General features: G+C 41.6%; 1 protein-coding gene and 1 long non-coding RNA gene across 7 annotated transcripts in view; one reads left to right on the top strand and one right to left on the bottom strand.

The window, feature by feature from the left end:
- The window catches only part of LOC147017873 (SMAD family member 3-like), a 206,322-nt gene extending 195,965 nt beyond the window's left edge, over positions 1-10,357 (bottom strand). For all 6 annotated transcript variants that reach the window (XM_085896933.1, XM_085896930.1, XM_085896936.1 and 3 more), the window contains exons 1-2: positions 9,761-10,357; positions 854-1,047 (exon numbers count right to left, since the gene is read on the bottom strand). In XM_085896933.1, the coding sequence (XP_085753059.1) occupies positions 854-1,047; positions 9,761-9,945 (379 nt within the window). In that variant the 5' untranslated portion in view covers positions 9,946-10,357. The remainder of the gene's footprint in view (positions 1-853; positions 1,048-9,760) is intronic.
- The window catches only part of LOC147017872 (uncharacterized), a 98,168-nt gene that overhangs the window by 14,052 nt on the left and 64,472 nt on the right, over positions 1-19,644 (top strand). The gene's annotated exons all lie outside the window — the stretch shown is intronic.

The raw sequence follows: 19,644 nt of genomic DNA, 5'->3' as shown, positions 1-19,644 counted from the left end.
TAATTGAGGTAACACCGGTCAATGAGCGTATTATGAGATTAAGGATTCGTCACTCCTTAGGTGTCATTTCCCTGGTCTCTGTTTATGCTCCGACTGAGGCGAGTGATCTCACCATGAAGGATGCATTCTACGCCACACTCGAGTCTGTGGTTGATCAGTGCCCCAGACGAGATACACTTCTAGTCTTGGGGGATTTCAACATCATACAATCAATCCATTGAGGATTAGCTCTGTTGTACGGACTTATGATGCCTGTGGTTGGTCTGGATGTGGACCACGGTCCACCTTTTGAGGGCCCTTGGTCTATAAATCTTGTGCTATTCTCTTATAATTTACTTTGAACAAATGCCAAAATTCAGAAATAAATTCATGTGTCCCAAGACTTTTGGCTCCGACTAAAAAATTATTTGTTGTGCCTCACAACCATATTTTTTTTGTATACATGTGTCAAATATGAAAGAAATCCATCAAGTCATTTCCAAGTGCACACTCTGGATAGACGCACAGACGGACGCACTGATTGACTGCCAGGACCTAAAATATAAGCCCCCAAACAGGCTGACACCCCAATGGGGGCTAAAAATCTGTAACTGAATCAGAGAGTTTGAAATTTGTGTTGTGATTTAATCCAGACAATTCAAATTTCTGGAAAAACGTTCTCAGTGAAAAGGCCAGAGTAGAACGTTGTGGAAGCCACCTTGTGTGCAAGCTCTTCTTGTTTATGAAATATAATGTAAACAAGTAAAGGAATTAAATGTGCTCACTGAGTTGTGAAACATTTATAATACAATGAACAACCTGTTCAAACAGCAAACAGGATTTCCCCACCTGGATGGAGTGCGATTGCTCTCACCTGGTGGCTCGACACGTTGGTAGTGGTATGGGTTGACGCAGACCTCGTCCCTCTTGAGTTGGAATGCGAACTCGCAAACGTTGACAGCACGCAACTCGTGGTGGCTGTGAAGGTCAGGCCAGCGCCACAGTCGGCAATAGATGACGTGCGGGAGGCCCTTGCGATGAGACACCTGCAGTCGGCCGTCGAGCGACCTGCCGTGGCGCAGGGTTGCATTGTGGGCCAATATATAGTGCGTCATTCAGTCTACTCTATGCAAAGTAGGAAACATCATAAGGAGCAGGCTTCCCCAAATGGGTGCTTTGAATTCGGGGGACAAATCGGACCAATAACTATCCCATTTGAATAGTAATAATATTGATATGGGCATATGAGGGAAAATAAAGTGGTCTGAGGAATGAACATTGAAGCGACCATGTGACCTACCATGCCTGTTTGTTTTGTTTGAATATTCAATGGAAATACATTTTTTGCGATTGATAAGTGAGCATAGTAGTAATGACAAATGCAAATTCCAATCTAGTGATTGCATGTGATATAAGTTTTTTGTTCCATTTGTATTCCAGTGACAGCATTTACCTTGAAGTAGTATGCCTGGTGTTGGCTTAACGGATAGGGTGGTGGGCTTAGAATCCTAGGATCCTGAGTTCAAATCCCACTCAGCTGTTGAATTAATACCAGGTCAGGTTAACTCTGCCTGTCATCCTTCCAAGGTCGGCAAAATGAGTGCCAGCATGCTGGTATATTGTGTTGGAGTGGCAACACGTCCAGGATTATGTCCAATAGCCAAGGAGACTGCTTTGGCAGCACCAACTACTCTGCACAGAGTATGGTCCCAATGGATTGAAGTAGTCTTCTTTTTTTGTCGACTTTGAGATGATAATGGTATCATCCAAATCATAGATACTATCAATTGCTTCCATACTTGCATTTATTTCATAAAAAAAACGATATTAAAACTTTTGAAACTCTGACCTAAGTGTTTGAATTATTTTCTGTCATTCTTGGGGAGACAACTGAGTTTCGCCTTTCTTAATTTATTTTATTACTTGAAATTTATGAGATTCCTTTTGGGCATCTTTTATACTCTTTATAGCACCCGCTACATTTCCCATAACAGAAGAAGTTGAACCAATTCGGTCTTTATGTTGAAGAATTATTGAACCTATACCCATTGGAGTATCAATTATCCCATCTCCTTTATTTCTAAATTGATGTCCTACACCCCATTGTCTCTTAGGTTTATAGTATCCTCGACTAAGATACATACCTTCACCCTTATTGTATGGGGAAGGGAACATCCCATCCCCTGTAATTATTTTATATTTTCCCAACTCGTGTTTCCTCACAATAACCATTGTATTTATTTCTTGGAAAACTTCATGTTGGTAATTTCTGATGGATATAATTTTTCAATGAAAATAAATCATGCGATTATCTTGGTTGGTTATCCTAAAATTTACTCTGTATATGGTTTTTCCAGACATGGGAAGATAAACCAGATTTTTTTTTCGTTCCATATTGAATTTATAACCAATTGGGGTTGAGTATGCACTGAATGAAAATATTGTATTTGTTCTTATTCCATCATTATAAGTACCATCAATGAAGTCACAATGAATTAATACCGAATTTATGCCTGAGGATACTTGAATGACATTTTCACTATAAAACGTTAAATTAGTTTCATTATTTTTTGAGGAGAAACCCAGTAACTCTCTAAATGAATGATCAATTGTGAAATCAACCTTGTAGTTATTTTTAGGTTTAATCACTGATTTTGAAGTTTTTTTTTGAATATCTGAAACGATATTTTTTGGTTCATTGCCCTGTTCTTTCATAAGGCGAGCAATTTCGGAAGATATTTGAGAAATCTCGTATGCTCCGGATGAAACTGTTATAGTTTTGTCCCCGCTTCCCGGATAAGAACTAAACTTCTCATTTTTCTCTGTGATATTAAACAAGGTATTATAAGTTTCCATCGACAATATAGACGCCTCATATTCTTTTGTTGCGCCAAGTTGTCGTGGGTATGGGAACAAAGGTGTGTAATCACTCGTGAAATTAAAACTAAGGATTGTGCTTCTCATCTTATTTAATGTGGGATAAAATGTCTTTGTATTGACATTTATTAATTATTTTCATCTTCATTAACTGGTCTAAAATAGCTGATGCTTCATTTCAACAATTGTTATTTCCAGCCTTCTTACTACCGAACAACAATAACAGTCGATTAATTGTGATGGGTCATTTGGAAGAAAATTAACACCTGAACCAAGCCTACATAAAGCCTCAACAATGTGTTTCTCCTTTTCATTCTTCCTTCCTTTACTGGAAACACAAACTCCATAATTAAGTGAGTTTAGTATATCAATACATACTCTATCATCCTCAATTTATGTATTCAATGGTTTATCAAAATAAATTGATTCACCCCTCACAGTTGAACCTTGTTTTCCATCTTTGTAAGAAGAAACATTAATCTCGGAGTTAATTTCACAGATGGTGGAACAGAACTCCAGAACCTGAATCTTATATATTATTTCCGAGTTTGTGATTTCGTGTCACGCTATCTTCGACTTTGTTCTGCGCTCGAGTAACGTGATATTCGGCTTACATTATCTCAAAGACCATATGAGGTGCATGGTACAAAAAAAAGTAAATAAAATGGTTCTGAAACAGTGAAATCGTATTCCACTTACTGCATTAAAGTAAAATTACTTCTGATACTCTGCATCAGTTCCTTTCTCAAACACACCCACCCCAACATGTCGCGCAGAGCGCGGGTTATGCTAGTCATTAAAAAATCACACATTCCTCATGAGTACTTGCTATGTGCCAAGTTTCAGTTTTTTTCCTTGGTGCAGTTTGAGAGATAAAGAGGTCCAAAGTTTTTACGTTTTACCAATATGGCTGCCACACCACGTGACCTATGAGGTCATAATTATCAGTACAACATTATACATGAGTAGTCGCACCAATGGTGAAAATTTTGTCTCAATCTGACAAGCAGTTGCGGAGAAAAATACAACTCTGAAGACAAAGAAACAGACCCAAATGCAATACCCTGTCCGAATCCTTTGGCGAGGCTTAATATCATGCTATATATTGTTTTTGGCCCGATCTCTCAATGGTGAAGAATTACTTGAAAAATTAAGTAATTCTCGGAACCAGATCTTCACCAAAATCAAACCAATTTGTCATGGTCACACACCCAACCTGTCAAACAAGTTTCATCCAAATCCATGCACAACTTTTTGAGATATCGTGCTATATATCATTTTTGGCCCAATCTCTCAATGGTGAAGAATTACTCAAAAAATTATCAGATCCGGATCCGGATTCGGATCTTCACCACAATTGAATAAATTCTTCCTTGTGACACACCCAACGCATCCTCCAAGGTTCGTCCAAATCCGTCCACAACTTTTTGAGATATCGTGCTATATATCATTTTTGACCCTATCTCTAAATGGTGAAGAATCACTTAAAAATTCTAGTAGCAGGATCCATATCTGGATCTCCACCAAAATGTTATCTTTTCGTCCTTGTCACACACCAAACCTGCCCACCAAATATCAACCGGATCTGTCCACAACTTTTTGAGATATCCTGCACAAAGACAGACAAACAAACAAATGAAAAATCACTCACAGTGACAAGTTGGAAAAACAGTACAAAGTAGAATGGCACTTGGCAGAGTGCATACCTATGCCAGGTAAAACAGTTCACGTTTTGTATCCCACTGATGGGCTGGATGTGAACCAAAAATTAAATCTGTTTGTTCTTGTCACCTATCCAACTCATCCACCTTGTTTTGTTAACTCATCCACAACGTTTTGAGATATAGTGATATATTCAGTTTTTGGCCGAATCTATCCATTTTAGAAATCAGGCCTATGTTGACCTTTTGACCATAAAATTAATTGGTAGTTGAATTCAGCTACCTGACATGAAAATGCTCTTCAAATTTCAAGTCAATCGGATGAAAATTGAGGATTTTAGAAAATTTGGCCTTTTGGCCTATTTTGACCTTTTGGCCTATGTTCACCTCAAAATTGATAGGTGGATGAATTCATCGACCTGATATGCAAATGCTCTTCAAATTTCAAGTTAAGTGGATTAAAATTGAGGATTTTAAAAATTTTGCCTAAGTTGACCTTTTAGTCTATGTTGACCTTTTCACCAATGGTGACCACAAAAGTAATAGGTGGTTGAATTCAGTGACCTGGTATGTAAATCCTTTTCAAATTTCAACTCAATCTGATGAATGAGAAAGGGTTATGTCCCACCCGCCAAGACAAGAAGAGGTTGAGGATTGAGAAAATTTGGGCCAAATTGGCTTTTTGGCCTATTATGACCTTTTGGCCTATGTTTACCTCAAAATTAATAGGGGGTTGAATTATTTAACCTGATGTGCAAATGCTCTTCAAATTTCAAGTCAATCTGATGAAAATTGAGGATTTTAGAAAATTTGGCCCAAATTGGCCTACGTTTATCTCAAAATTAATTGGTGGTTGAATTCAGCGACCTGATATGCAAAGAGTCTTAAAATTTCAAGTCAATCACATGAAAATTGACAATTTTGGAAACAATTAAAAAACTTTGGCCTATTTTGGGTTGACCTTACGGCCCACATTGACCTTTTGACCTAAGATAACCTCAAAAACAATTGGTGGTTGAATTCACTGACCTAATATGCAAATCCTGTTTAAATTTTAAGTCAAAAAAACAAAGAAACAGCCTTTTTACAGCCATTTTTCCCCGTTGAGCAGGGGTTAGCTTTTTGCGGGCTCCACACAATCATGGTTCCCTTCTTGAGGAAATTTTTTTTATGGACGGATGCCCTTCCTGATGCCAACCCTAGTTGCCTCTTACGACACACAGGGATATGGTACATCTATTCTAACCAGGGCATACACTGGGACCAGTACACTGGTACTCATTTCGCCAACCTCGGAAGGATGATAGGCTGAGTCAACCATCTGATGTTAATTCCGTGGAAAAACGAGGCTCGAACACAGGACTCGAGGATCCCAAGCCAGCCACCCTAACCACTAAGCCAACACCAGGCTTAAATTTCAAGTCAAACGGATGAAATTTGAGGATTTTAGAGAATCCGGCTCAAATTGGCCTATGTTGACCTTTTTGGTTGACCAAATTTTACGAAACTTCAATGTGCGACCGTCGCAGGGTCAGTGACATTAATCTCTAAAAAATTCAGAACGATCGGTTGAGCGGTTTGGGCTGGAGTCGAGCGGACAGACAAACAAACACATATGCACACACACACACACACACACACACACACACACACACACACACACACACACACACACACACACACACACACACACACACACACACACACACACACACACACACACACACACACTCCGGTTCCGGGCTTGGGGCGACGGCAGCTTCTCTTAGGGGGCTCTGCTGACTTTCTCAAAATTAAGTTTCTGGTCATTATATGTCATTTTTTAACCGTTTATTTTCTCACCCACATGATTACTGTGTGTTCCTAGTTCAGTTTTGTTTCAAAAATTGTGCTATTTTGTGAGTTTTCGTCGACCTTGTCTTATCGGGTTCCTTGAGGCCTACTCGTCCTTCCTGTCGAGGTGTACGATTGCTTTTATTTGTATTCTCTCCCTATTACCATCAATTCATATTTTCCCAACGCCCCATCTATCCCTCCCAAATACACACTCTGTTTCCTGTCTTGCATAAAAAAACAAAGAAAAAAAACAACAATTCTTCTTCTTCTTCTTCTTCTTCCCACTCTCATCATTACCTTCATGATTTCTTCCTCCAACCTTCCATTCCCTAATCTTCAAAAATCCATCAAAAAAAAAGAATTTTTTTTCCCCCTTGTATCCTTTGTAACTATACACCTCCTGAAACCACGTTTCTCTACCCTCTTCTTGTTACTTTACATCAATCCATCAGCTTCACTCTGCATTTACCAGTCCAAATTCACCAAACACCTCCACAATTTTACTTCAACCTGTCCTTTTCCGAATCTTGTGCATTCCTTATTAACAAAAATAATATTAGAATAAAATAAATAATTTCACTTTTAACTATACACCTCCCGTAACCACGTGGTTCTCCCATAACTGATGGAAATCAGAAACATTACCGCCCTGCATAAAGAAGGTGCAAAAACAGATCCCTACAACTACAGACCAATCAGCTTTCTCCCAATCATCAGCAAGGTTATGGAATCCATCATCGCTTCAGACATGAAATCCTCCCTCTTCTGCATTGGCTTTATTTCCGATCATCAATTTGGTTTCAGACCAGGTCACTCTACCCTGGATATGCTGCTTCTGCTCTCCCAACAATGGATGGAGGTACTCAATGTTAGACATGAAATAAGAGCCATATCCCGAGATACATCACGTGCTTTTGACACGACCTGGCACTCTGCCCTGCTCACCAAATTCTCTTCCTATGGTATCCAAGGCCATCTTCACTCATGGCTCGCAGACTTCCTCTTCTGTCGCAGCCAACGTTTGGCCCGAAATTGAATTCTCTCATCCCCTCTTCCTGTCCAGGCTGGAGTTCCTCAAGGCAGCGTTCTGGGCCCTGTTATTTTTCTGGTTTTCATCAATGATTTCTCCGACTCTCTGGAATATCCTCTTTGTCTCTTTGCTGATGACTCCACCTTCTGTCGTACCATCTGTCATCCTTCAGACCGGAAAGCCGCAGCTTCTTCACTCTCTGCAGATTTGGATAAAATCACAAATTGGTCCATCATGTGGAACATGTCTTTCAATCCTGACAAATCTCACACTCTCACTATGTCTCTCCGAAAGGACTCTTTTCCAAAAAAAACCCCAATCTACTTTCTCCACAATCCTCTGGAAGAAGTCTTTCATTCAAGCTTTTGGAGCTCACTATCTGCCATGATCTTTCCAGAGAAAGCCACATTTCCGACCTTGCCTCCAAAGCCAGTCGCCGACTGGGAATCCTCCATTGTGCAAAGTCCTTTCTCAGCCCATCTGAGCTCCTGACCACATACAAAGCTTTTGTCCGCAGCCAGGTACTGCTCTCCCCTCTGGGCTAGTACTTCTGCTTCTCACCTTTCTCAGCTTCATGCTGTGGAAACCAAGGCATTTATGATCATTGGTATCTCCCATGATGAGGCTGAGTCTTTGGGCCTCTCACTCTCTCACCACAGGCAGGTCGGTGGTCTTTCTGGCTTCGACCATCTCCTCTCTGGTCTCGACCCCCCTGCTCTGTCTGCGGTCTGTCTCCCCCTCCCCATATTTCCGCAGGGTGCAAAATGTCCGCCAGCAATCCCCTTCTGGTAAAACTACGAAAATCAAGAATTACTGCTTACCTTCACTCTTTCATTCCTCTTTTTTTCCTGCCTTTGGAATAAACTCCCACACTCTCTTAAATCCCATTCTTCCATCCAGGTCTTCAAAATAGCTGTTCACCACCACCTCTTATCTTCTCCCATCCAAAACCTCGATCTTTTCTACCCCCGTTAATCCACCCCAAACCCAACTCTCTCAAATTTCCTGCATTCCTTCCTGAAAGTCCCTGTAGTGTCCATCATGTATACCCCATGTTCCCCGCCCCATTCCTCTCCCTTCCACAGATCTCCTAATGTCTCTGTTCCCCACTGTTTAGTCCTTCCCTCCCCCACCCCTTTTGTCTCATGCACCCCTTGCTGTGCGTTGTGTGTTCGCTCTCATACGAGCCTCGACAATGTTAACAAAAAAAATAAAAGACGTACACACAAACGGAGGTGATCAACATACTTGTCAAAACATGTTTTTTTTGGCCAAGTAACAAACAGATATAGGGGGTGAAAACATGACCAGCAACCAGACACGGCTTCTTTCGTGTACTATAGACTATCCAAACTTGCGCTCCGCACGAAGTTTCGGAGGTGAGGGTTCGTTCGGACGTCAGTATAGCCAGTGATCACAATGTGATTTATAGAATTTCTTTATATACAATGTTTCTTGTTAAAATTTTTTGTGTCAAATGCACCTTCTGAGGTAGTCAGCATGTGCAGAAGAGGGTTTTACATTGCAGACACTGTTTTCTAGGAGTGGCATTACGCCTCTCAGCGGTGACGTCACACGTCGCCATGCAAAAGAATGTAAAAATTAGAAAATCGCCAAAAATTCCTCAACCTTTCCGTCTGGCGCGATCTCACATAGCCTATGCTGTACATTAGACCACAGAGCACCAGCATGCCGAAAGTGGCGACAATCCGTCCGTCAGTTTCGGTGGAGATACGTCCACAAAATATGGCTTCGCGTATTAATATAATTCATGTGTGGCAAATGCTCTGCACCCTTCCCCCACCTCACCCCACCCCACATCCAACACCCCTCCTCAATCACAACCCTAATTACAGTACATCCATTATTTGAACTTCTCAAGAGAATGGACGAGATAAAGTGAAAAATAATTATTTGTTTGTTTGGAGAAACAGGATATTTTGACCACCTTGCACTTTTGGCAAATTAAAAGTGTATTAGGCCACAATGTACACCGGATTTGAGCCCGGGATCCAAGAATCACCAACTAGCTGCTCAGATGGGAATGAGAAAAAAAATAGCACGAACTCTGGACTTTGGTTAAATGAAGTGCTCAAAACCACCACCTTCACAACACCGAGAAAATTTACAAATCATAACCACATCGTGCGGTAACGACCAGAGATGGTGCTTTGCGAGGACAAGGATAACTGCGAGTCGCCTTATGGAGGATCGAGATTTAATCATTAGTGAACGATCCTTGAACAAGCGAAAGATCAACCATTGTGAGGTCATGGAGTGCCAGGACACAAACGCTTTAGGAGTACAAACCAGACACAACACTGGGTAATGCCCCTGCGAGATAAATACCCTTCCAAGTTTCCAGAAACTGAGGTACCTGGGGATGGTGATGCACTTTGTGGTGCCGCTCTGGTTTGTGATGGCCTTTTCCAGCTCTTCCAGCTGCCCGGTCTTCTTCAGTTTCTTCACAAGGTTCTTGATGGCCTTCTCATACCACTTCTCCTCCTGGCTGGCTTGCTCGCCTTTCTTCCAGCCCATCAACTGCTTCACAATGGGCAGCATGAACGGCAGAATGGATAACTGTCGCAAGGGGTATGCAATCGGAACTTGGGTTAGCCCAATGCCTCAACGCACTTGGCGGTGGAGAGAGATCTCGCACGGTGAGGAAAGTGAGGCCACAACTGCGTACTCGACCCCGATTTATACTAAACTGCACCAAAGCGGCAGCCTAGGCCTCACAGCCTATCTTATAGTCTGGGCCAGATGGCCGGCTCACCCCCATGCAAAAGGACGCTGCCTTCCGCGCTCACAAACAAAATATTCACGATCAACATCACCATCCCGCAGATAGATGCGTCCAGGTACAGGTGAGCTGCCATAAGCCAACCAGCATCAGGACGCTTCGATCTGCATAAGCATGACGACCTTCGCCAGAGTGGACCTTTGAAGGCTTGAGGCCCATTTGTGTCCCTCCGCCACGCCAAGGCAGTTCGGTCTCAGGGTTACCAGATCTGAAAAGTTGAAATATCGCATTGGCACCTCAAAATTATCGTATTTTCAGAAAATTATCGTATATTCAAAAAGTCGTACTTTACTGGCTACCTTTCTTTATAGCCCCGTTGAAAGCACATTAAGCTATTATTAATAGTCAAAGGTAAGATCACCTGAAACATGTTAAGTCACAGTGAGAAAATATATTAGCCAAATTTGTTATGCATCACATTCAATCCTGTGAAACAGTTGCAGTTGTCATTGATTGTGGTGATGGTGACGTTGTCGTCATTGCTCTTCATTGGTATCTCATACCACTTCTCCTCGATTGGCACAAATGTTAAGGGAAAAGTCAAAATAAGAAAATTATTTGTTGAACCACTTTTCACCTTTCAATTTTAAAATGAGGCTTTTTTTATCAGGCCTTTACGATACTCTCATCCCAATATTCAATTTTTTCACGGGTGAGAATGCACAGCAGAGAAAAACTTTTGTGAAACGTAGATTAGAGGTCGAGTACTCTTTCGGATTATCGGATATTTGCCCATTTTTGCAATTTTTGATCATACATTGTACAAAGGTTGAAATAATCGTATAAATACGATAAGTATAATATGTCTGACAACCCTGCTCCGTCTCAATCATATGCAAATGAGCTCGCTGTGCATAACTTCGGCAGCCACAACGTGTGCATCCTTTGTTTGCCTTGCCCTCGTTGTCTCATGCTCGTGGAGTTGTTGTTTTAATTTTTTATCTTTAGGTTGAGCTTGCAACACTTCGTGAATTCCTGATGGCAATTAATGCGTCATCTCTTCGATTGGCACAAATGTTAATGGAAAAGTCAAAATACGAAAATTATTTGTTGAACTACTTTTCACCTTTCGAGTTGAAAATGAGGCTTTTATTTATTATGTACGCAAATCTGATGTATTTTGATACCCTCCCCAGGCAGCTCCATGCACATCCCTTTTATCTGATAAACATTTCCCTTTCTCACCACCATTCTCGCACTAGCAAACCATTACCACCGCTCACACATACAGTGCACATCCAAACTAGACTTTTCAACCCCACTAACCCCTCTTGAATTTCCCTCTCTTCTCTTGCTGACCCTCCCACACTCCCCATTACACCTACTTTTTCATATTCGCCTACACACCTCAACTCCCCCACACCCTTCAACCTCAACCATCCCACACCTCAAAACCTCCCCAATGCTCCCACACCTTCCCCTTACCTATGATTTTGAATATTTGTCTCTCCCATCACCATCCATTGTCTTGTCATTTTATCATTTTCGCTTGACAAGGGATGAAGTTCTGTACATGAGGTTCCCTGTAATCTTCAAACTGATATATCGAGTGTCTATTTTCTTACCTATGTATCTCAGGGGACAGTGCACAATTACAACTTAAAATAGCTTGTCTACATCATCAGGGTAAAGTCCAAAACATTTTGAAATATTAAAATATAAAATAATATTCTTAATACGTGAAACACCCTGAAATCCATGCTTATAGAAAACGGACTTTTTGGAACGCCGGCTGCATTTTCCATCCAATCAGCATGTGACTTTATTTAAAAGAATTATCCACGGGTCAGTGCTTCGATGTCGAAAGTTTTGCGTCAATCACTCAAGTGTGATTGACGCAAGCTGTTAGTCTCATTTACATCAGAGAAGTCTAAAATAAATTTAAATTAGCTCATCTATATTGTCACAGAGGAGTCCAAAAATACAATTTAAAATACCTCATTTACATCATCAGAGAAGAGTCTAAAATAACAATTTAAAATATCTCATCTTCATCATCAGGGAAGAGTCTAAGATAATTTTAAATTAGCACATCTTCATCATCAGGGAAGAGTCTAAGATAATTTTAAATTAGCACATCTACATCATCAGGGAAGAATCTAAAATAAATTTAAATTAGCACATCTCCATCATCAGGGAAGAGTCTAAGATAATTTTAAATTAGCACATCTACATCATCAGGGAAGAGTCTAAAATAGCAACTCAAAATATCTCATCCACATCATCAGGGAAGAGTCTGAAATAAATTTAAATTAGCTCATCTACCTCATCAGGGAAGTCGAAAATAATTTTAAAATACCTCATTTACATCATCAGAGAAGAGTCTAAAATAAATAATATTTGCTCAACTACATTATCAGGGAAGAGTCGAAAATAACAATTTAAATTACCTCATTTACATCATCAGGTGAAAGCAAAGCAACCTACAAGTGCAACACATTTGTGGGAACTTCTGCAACAGTGTTGGGAAGAACTTTCCGAAGAATATGTGATTTCCATTGTGGAAAGAATGCCGCGAGTGTGTTCAGCTGTTATATCTGCAAAAGGTGGCTACTTTGATGAGTCAAAAGTTTAGATTAAATTTTGTTCAACAAAACGATTCCATGATTTCTTTTTATCTGTAATTGTTTATTTGTTCTCTGCTTTAATTTCAGAGTACAGTGAAACATTAAACTGCTTCAATTTCAGCAAAAACTGGAAAAATGGGGGTGTTCTAAAACTTTTGACCGGTAGTGTACATACATACAAGATGAGAGTTTTAGTCATATATATATATATAGATGTTAGAGACCTGCCCACGACGACCTCCTTCACACTCGCCCATGCTGATGACATCACACTCAAAGTGCAGGGCCCTGACCTAAAATGTGTTGGGAACCAACTCACCCGAGATCTGTGCATACTGGAGGAGTACTTACACAAATGGAAGCTCCATCCAAACCCCACCGAAACAGTCATCTGCACCCACGATTTTGATAATCGCACAGCAAATGCAGAGGTAGATGTGACATTTTGTGGTGTGAATGTTGAAAATGTCTGTTATCCTAAATACCTTGGGGTTACATCTGTACATTTGACCGGATCCTGATCTACAAATAACACCTGCAAAGATGCAAGGCGAAAGTCAGGGCATGGGTAAACCTCATCTAGAAAGTGGCCAGAACATCATGGGGAGCAGTTGCTAACACCTCAAACGTGGCGACTCTCACCCTCATATACTTGATGGCAGAGTATTCTGTGCCAGTCCGGTCGGCGAGACTGAATGGCTTCTCCCTGGGGAGACGGTAGGATTTAACATTTAGTTAAATGCCATTAAGAGAACAGTACCTGGAAGCCTCAAGCCAACAAAGACTGAATGGCTTCCTATCCTCTGTAACATTGCTCCACCAGCCATCCAAAGGATTGTGCTGTCATCCCGATACTTCAGCCACGTTTTAGCTGCCGAAATTCCAGCCCAGCGCCTTCTCGTTAAACACCTGTGCTGTCGCCTCAAGTCCCAAAAACCACCATGGAACTGCGCTAAGCTCCTTACCAGATGAGGGATCGGCCCATCGTAGCGAAGCCGATTTGTGGAGGGCCATCTGGGAGGCTGCCACAGCTCTTAATAAACATGTTGCACATCATTCAACCATTGCTCCACCTGGTTTCACACTTCCATGTAGGCAATGCACAGCCCTCAACAGGCTCCACACTGGACATGGCTGTTGTGGTAGCACCCTCCACCGATGGAGGATGAGGCTGGATGCGCTCTGTGACTGTGGAGTCGAAACGATGGAGCACATCATGTCACACTGTCCCTTGAGGTAGCTATCAGGAGGACTTTTAGCCCTACACCAACTCACACCCAAGGCAGCCACATGGCTGCAGAATAAGAACTGGTTTAACTTAATAATCAAACTACCCACTTATCTAAGGAGTTTTAAGGTGCAACTCACTTGGTCAACCTAGAAAGCAAACATGAAGATCAAGGAGCTTTCCAAAGAAGTCAGACGTAAAGTGGTGGAGAAGCACCATTCAGGAGAGCATTATAACAAGACTTCAATCACTCATTATCTCTTTGAGTATGGTGAAATCCATCATTAAGAAGTGGAAGACATACCATACCCCCCAAACTCTGTGCAGGTCGGGTCGCCCATCCAAACTCAGCAGGTGGGAAAGGAGGAAACTGGTTTGGGATGTCACTGTAAATCGAACAATGACTTTGAAAGATCTGCAAGTCTCTATGTCTGAGATGGGGGTGAGAGTTCATCAATCAACACTATCCCGTACCCTTCACAAAGCTGGCCTCTATGGACAGGTGGCAAGAAAAAAGCCATTACTGAAAAAGACTCATCTAAAAGCTTGTATGGAGTTTGTGAAAAGCATGTTAATGATACCACAGGTACGTGGAGAAAAGTTTTGTGGTCAGTTGAGACAAAAATTTAACGTGAGGTCGAAATTCAAAGTGTCACATCTGGTGCAAGCCCAACACATTTCACACCTCACAGTCAACACCATCCCTACTGTCAAGCATGGTGGTGGCAGCATCATGTTATGGGACTGCTTTTCTTCCACAGGGACTGACAAGCACGTCAGGAAAGAAGGGACAATGGTCAGTGCAAAGTACAGGAGGATCCTTGATGAAAACCTGCTTGTCACCTATGATTCTGAAAGTGGGTACTCTGAAACTGGGTACTTGGTGGAAGCACTTTTTGCAGCAATGACTGCTACGAGTTTTTTTGGGGAGGTCTCTTCCAGCTTTGCACAGTGAGATGGTGAAATCTTTGCCTATTCTTCACGTGAAAGTTGCTCTAGTTCTGCCAAATTTTATGGGGATCGTTGATGAACTGCATTCTTCAAGTCTCACCTTCAAAAACTGGGTAGGAGATTCAAATTTTAGCAGGACACTGATCCGAAGCACAAAGCTAAAACCACACTGTTGTGGCTGAATTAGAATAAAATATATGTTCCAGTTGCCCAGTCAAAGTTCAGACTTCAACCCAATTGAACATTTGTGGCCAAACTTGAAGATTGGAGTCAATCAACGATCCACAACTGCTCCTCAATTCTGTATCTTTAGCACTTGAAAAGGTGGGAAAGCTTCTGTCAACCCTCAACTCTGACTACAACTGGACCAGACATGAGCTGATGCCTTTGTGGAAACAAAGGCATCAGCTCATCTATCTATCTATATATTAATAAAACTCTCATCTTGTATGTTCCTGAAATACAGCCAAAATAGTACACGATAGCACATTTTTTAAATGGCCACCTTACTCACTATTCTCCTGTGGTGTGCAGTATCAAGTTTCGTCAAAATTGGGCAATGAAAAAAAATTATTAAAAAACTCAATTCCAGGTTCAGTGAAGTACTCTTCGGGATTATTTGATAATTACAAACAACCTCAGTGGTATCGTATGCTGGAGCTATCTTTTTTTTTTTTCTTGAAATGATTGTTTTTTCATCAACCGCTGTCATAACGGGAACCCAACGGGTTCATGGATCGTCTATTATATCCTAAAATCGGACCAGAGCAAACATTTGTTATTTTTGTTTTTGATATTAACAACCACGTTTTAAAGTTTTATTTCAATCAACAAATTGACATATGAAGAAGCATTAAGAGGATTTGGTTTCATGATGTATATATCTTAAAAAAGGATTTTATTAAAGTTGAACCCACTTCCTTGAACAGGATTTTCATAATCACCCAATTTATACCTCTGAAGCTCATCCAAAACATGGCCTTCATTTTCATAAAACTCTTGAGGAGATGTTATCAATTCAGGGTATTTCATTCTCACATAAACTCCCTCCTCTTTGGTTTCTTCATCTTGTGTTTTTGTAATTTCAAATTTACAACCAAAATAATATTTTGAGCTGTCAAATTCATTTGGATGGGTCATATTTTGGAAGGATGGTCAAATAGTATTTTGCTTTCCCCCATCACTTATACATAAATTGGGAAGGGGGGCATATGTCCCACAACTCTCATTTTCCCCTGACTGATGATAAACTATTTTAAATTATTTCAGACTTTTTACCTTCGCATTCTGCGAAAGGTTATGTTTTGGTCGGCGTGTATTTATTTATTTATTTATTTATTTGTAATCTTGTGATTCGTATAACTCAAAAAGTATTAAACCGAATTGCATGAAATTTTGTGGGATGATTGGTTATTAGCCAGGAAGCATTCGATTAAATTTTGGGATCGCTCGGGTCAAAGGTCAAGGTCAATCCCGAAAAGGTCAAAATTGTCTTTTTACGATAACACGGTCAATTTTTATTCAATTTGCATGCAACTAACGCCAAAATGTTCAGAATTCAATGCCTCATCTTGTGATATGCAATATGACACAATGACGCCCATACTCTTGTTACCGGTTAGGGGGTCAAAGGTCAGGGGGGTCACGACCTTGAAAAATATGCGGTTTTGTCAGAACGCGGTAAATTCTTGTCCGCTTTACATGAACCCAGCACCAAAATGTTCAGAATTTAATGCCCAATCTTGTGACACAATGATGTCATAACACATGTCACCGGTTGGGGTAAAATGTCGGGGGGGGGGGGTCACGCCCTTGAAAAATATGCGGTTTTCGGCATAACTCAGTCAATTCTTATTTGATTTGCATGAAACCAGCATCAAACCAGTTCCCCACACTCATACCAAGAACAAAAAAGTAGTGGCGGCGAAGGTATGCGCTCTATGAGTGCCCGTTCTAGTTCCTTATGATGTAGAGCCAGTGATCCCAACCTGGGGGTAATTACCTCCAAAGGGGTAATTTGGCTTCTCCCCGGGGCAAATGAGCGTTCCTGACAATCATATTAATAAAACAGTCATTTCCATTACCATGCATAATAATCTTAGACAAGAGTATGGGCGTCATTGTGTCATATTGCATATCACAAGATGAGGCGTTGAATTCTGAACATTTTGGCGTTAGTTGCATGCAAATTGAATAAAAATTGACCGTGTTATCGTAAAAAGACGATTTTGACCTTTTCGTGACTTAGACCTTGACCTTTGACCCGAACGATCCCAAAATCTAATCGAATGCTTTCTGGCTAATAACCAATCATCCCACCAAATTTCATGCAATTCGGTTTAATACTTTTTGAGTTATACGAATCACAAGATTACAAATAAATAAATAAATACACTCCGACCAAAACATAACCTTTTGCAGAATGCGAAGGTAAAAAGATAAACCTCCAAACATTTCACTATTCATTCTTCACCCTTGTCTCCGGTGTTTCTGGGGACGGGACTGGTGCTTCGATTGCAGTTCTCAGAATCATAAGCAGCTCGCTTCCCGGAAAATGATGCAATCAGGTGCATACGTGACATAAGACATGCTCCATGACAACTTCGGCCCAAGGCTATCACCACAGTGATACCCTGGTACCAGGAGATTGAAATCCGCATTTAGTGCGGATTCTTGCAGCAATGAGATTTGACAACGAGATCACATTTAGATGAGTGAAATCTCACAGATAACGGTCGGACTTGTTTAATTTTTGATTTACATGCTTGTCGGTGATTACTGCGAGATAAATTTGGCCTTTGTGAAAATTTTGAGTAATTTTCAGGGCACTTCTGGATTTCTGGGCATCTGGCAGCCCCACAAACTGATTTTGAAAGATACTTCCCAGAAACAGATATGGATATGCCAGGCATCATGCAGGATCCTTTCCGATCGCCAGTAACGGCGATACCCTATGACAACTACCAGACACAGACTCAACTTGCAACTATGAAAGAAGATTTGAGCGTGAAGCTCAAATTCCAGAAAGAATCACTGCCAGTGTTTTGAGTAGCTATGACTGAATTGCAGCCCAGACTTTTTGACATCACTATTCATCATTTATTTTCATTTGGATCCACAAACAGGTGTGAGAGTGTTTATTGTCAGGTCAAGCGAGATTAGATCTGTGGCTTACTCCAGGTACCATGTAAACCTGTATTTACCCGTTTCATGGTCGCGTTGTCCACGAGTAAGCCATCTCCCACACCAGGTTTTTGGGTGAAGAGGGTGTATGGATCTGGACACCCAGCAGGATTAAAAGCAAAACCTGTCAAAGGGTGGAGTAGCTCCTTGTGAGCCAAGGCCATCCATATCTAGTGCCCAACTGTGTCTGCAGATGTCCTCCTGCAGTTGGGTGACTTCTTATTATGAGGTTGGTGGCAGGATTTGCACTCCGGCCACCATATAACACTTCATTCTGCAAAATCCACAATTGTCAAATCTGAAAATGCACTCCGTGGGAGTACCTCCTGTGCAGCTGCCCTCTGCAGGGCAGATCAACGGATGATGGGATTGGGGCAAAGCCTTCAGGACCCCCGTTCCTTGATACGAGCAAAACCACGGGGAAACCTTCCAGGGTCAGATTCCGGTAGTGTGTGGTGGAGTGCTGCTGAGGTGTCATCCACCAGACTGAGGTTTCCTTGGGTTACCCTGAGGCGGTCCCTTCGGGTGGATGTCTGGATTGAATGTCCTATCTCGAAGAGAGGATGATCACCTGTCTCTGTTATCATCTGAGCTCAAGCATTTGAAGATAGGTATTGCAGCTCTCTCTGGGTTTCAGAGACTGGATAGTGGCGACATCATGGTGGGTGGTTACACCTCCGATTAGTCTGGTCACTCTGATGGTTACCATGCCCAAGGAGTTGCTGTACCTGTGTCCAATAAGCTGACTCCAATGATAATTGAGGTAACAACGGGCAATGAGCGTATTATAAGACTTCGGATTCGTCACTCTTTGGGTGTCATTTCCCTGGTCTCTGCATATGCTCGGACTGAGGCGAGTGATGTCACCCTGAACGATGCGTTCAATGCTGCACTCAAGTCTGTGGTTGATCAGTGCCCCAGGTGAGATACTCTTTTAGTCTTGGGGAATTTCCATGCATCGACTGGAACTGATAGGAATGGTTATGAGACATGTGTAGGTCCCCATGGGTTTGGAACTCTGAACCAGAATAGCACTAATTTCCTTCACTTTGCAAGAAGTAATGGACTTAGGGTGGCTGGGTCATGGTTTCAGCACCCACAGGCTCATCGCTGGACTTGGTATTCCAACGCTGGTGGTGTGGCAAAGAAGATTGACCATGTGCTCGTTGTTGGTCACTGGAGAATGATCCAGAACTGCAGGGTCTGCCAGAGTGCTCAGTTCCTCAATACCGACCACAGGCTTGTTGTATCAACACTGAAGTTGCAGATTAAATCTGTGAGGATGGTACGATCCCAGCCTACGGTAGATTGTGGCAAGCTCAAGGATGAGAGGGCAGCTGAGGAGTTGGCAAACAGGCTGAGTAGGGATTTGGGTGGTCCAGGTGGTTTGGGGAATCCTGAAGAGTTGTGGAATTCCTTCAAGACCACCATCCTTGATGTTGCCACTCGATGTCTTGGAACTCACCGTAGGGCAAAGAATAATTTTCTCTCTCAAGGGACACTGAATACCATTGACCAGAGTTGCAAGG

The sequence above is a fragment of the Eptatretus burgeri genome, chromosome 10 (genome assembly GCF_056783735.1).
Source record: "Eptatretus burgeri isolate ZD-2024b chromosome 10, Ebu_testis_v1, whole genome shotgun sequence".
Taxonomy (NCBI): Eukaryota; Metazoa; Chordata; class Myxini; order Myxiniformes; family Myxinidae; genus Eptatretus; species Eptatretus burgeri.
Note: the sequence above shows the minus strand (reverse complement) of the source record. Positions and strands in the feature narration are given on the sequence as shown.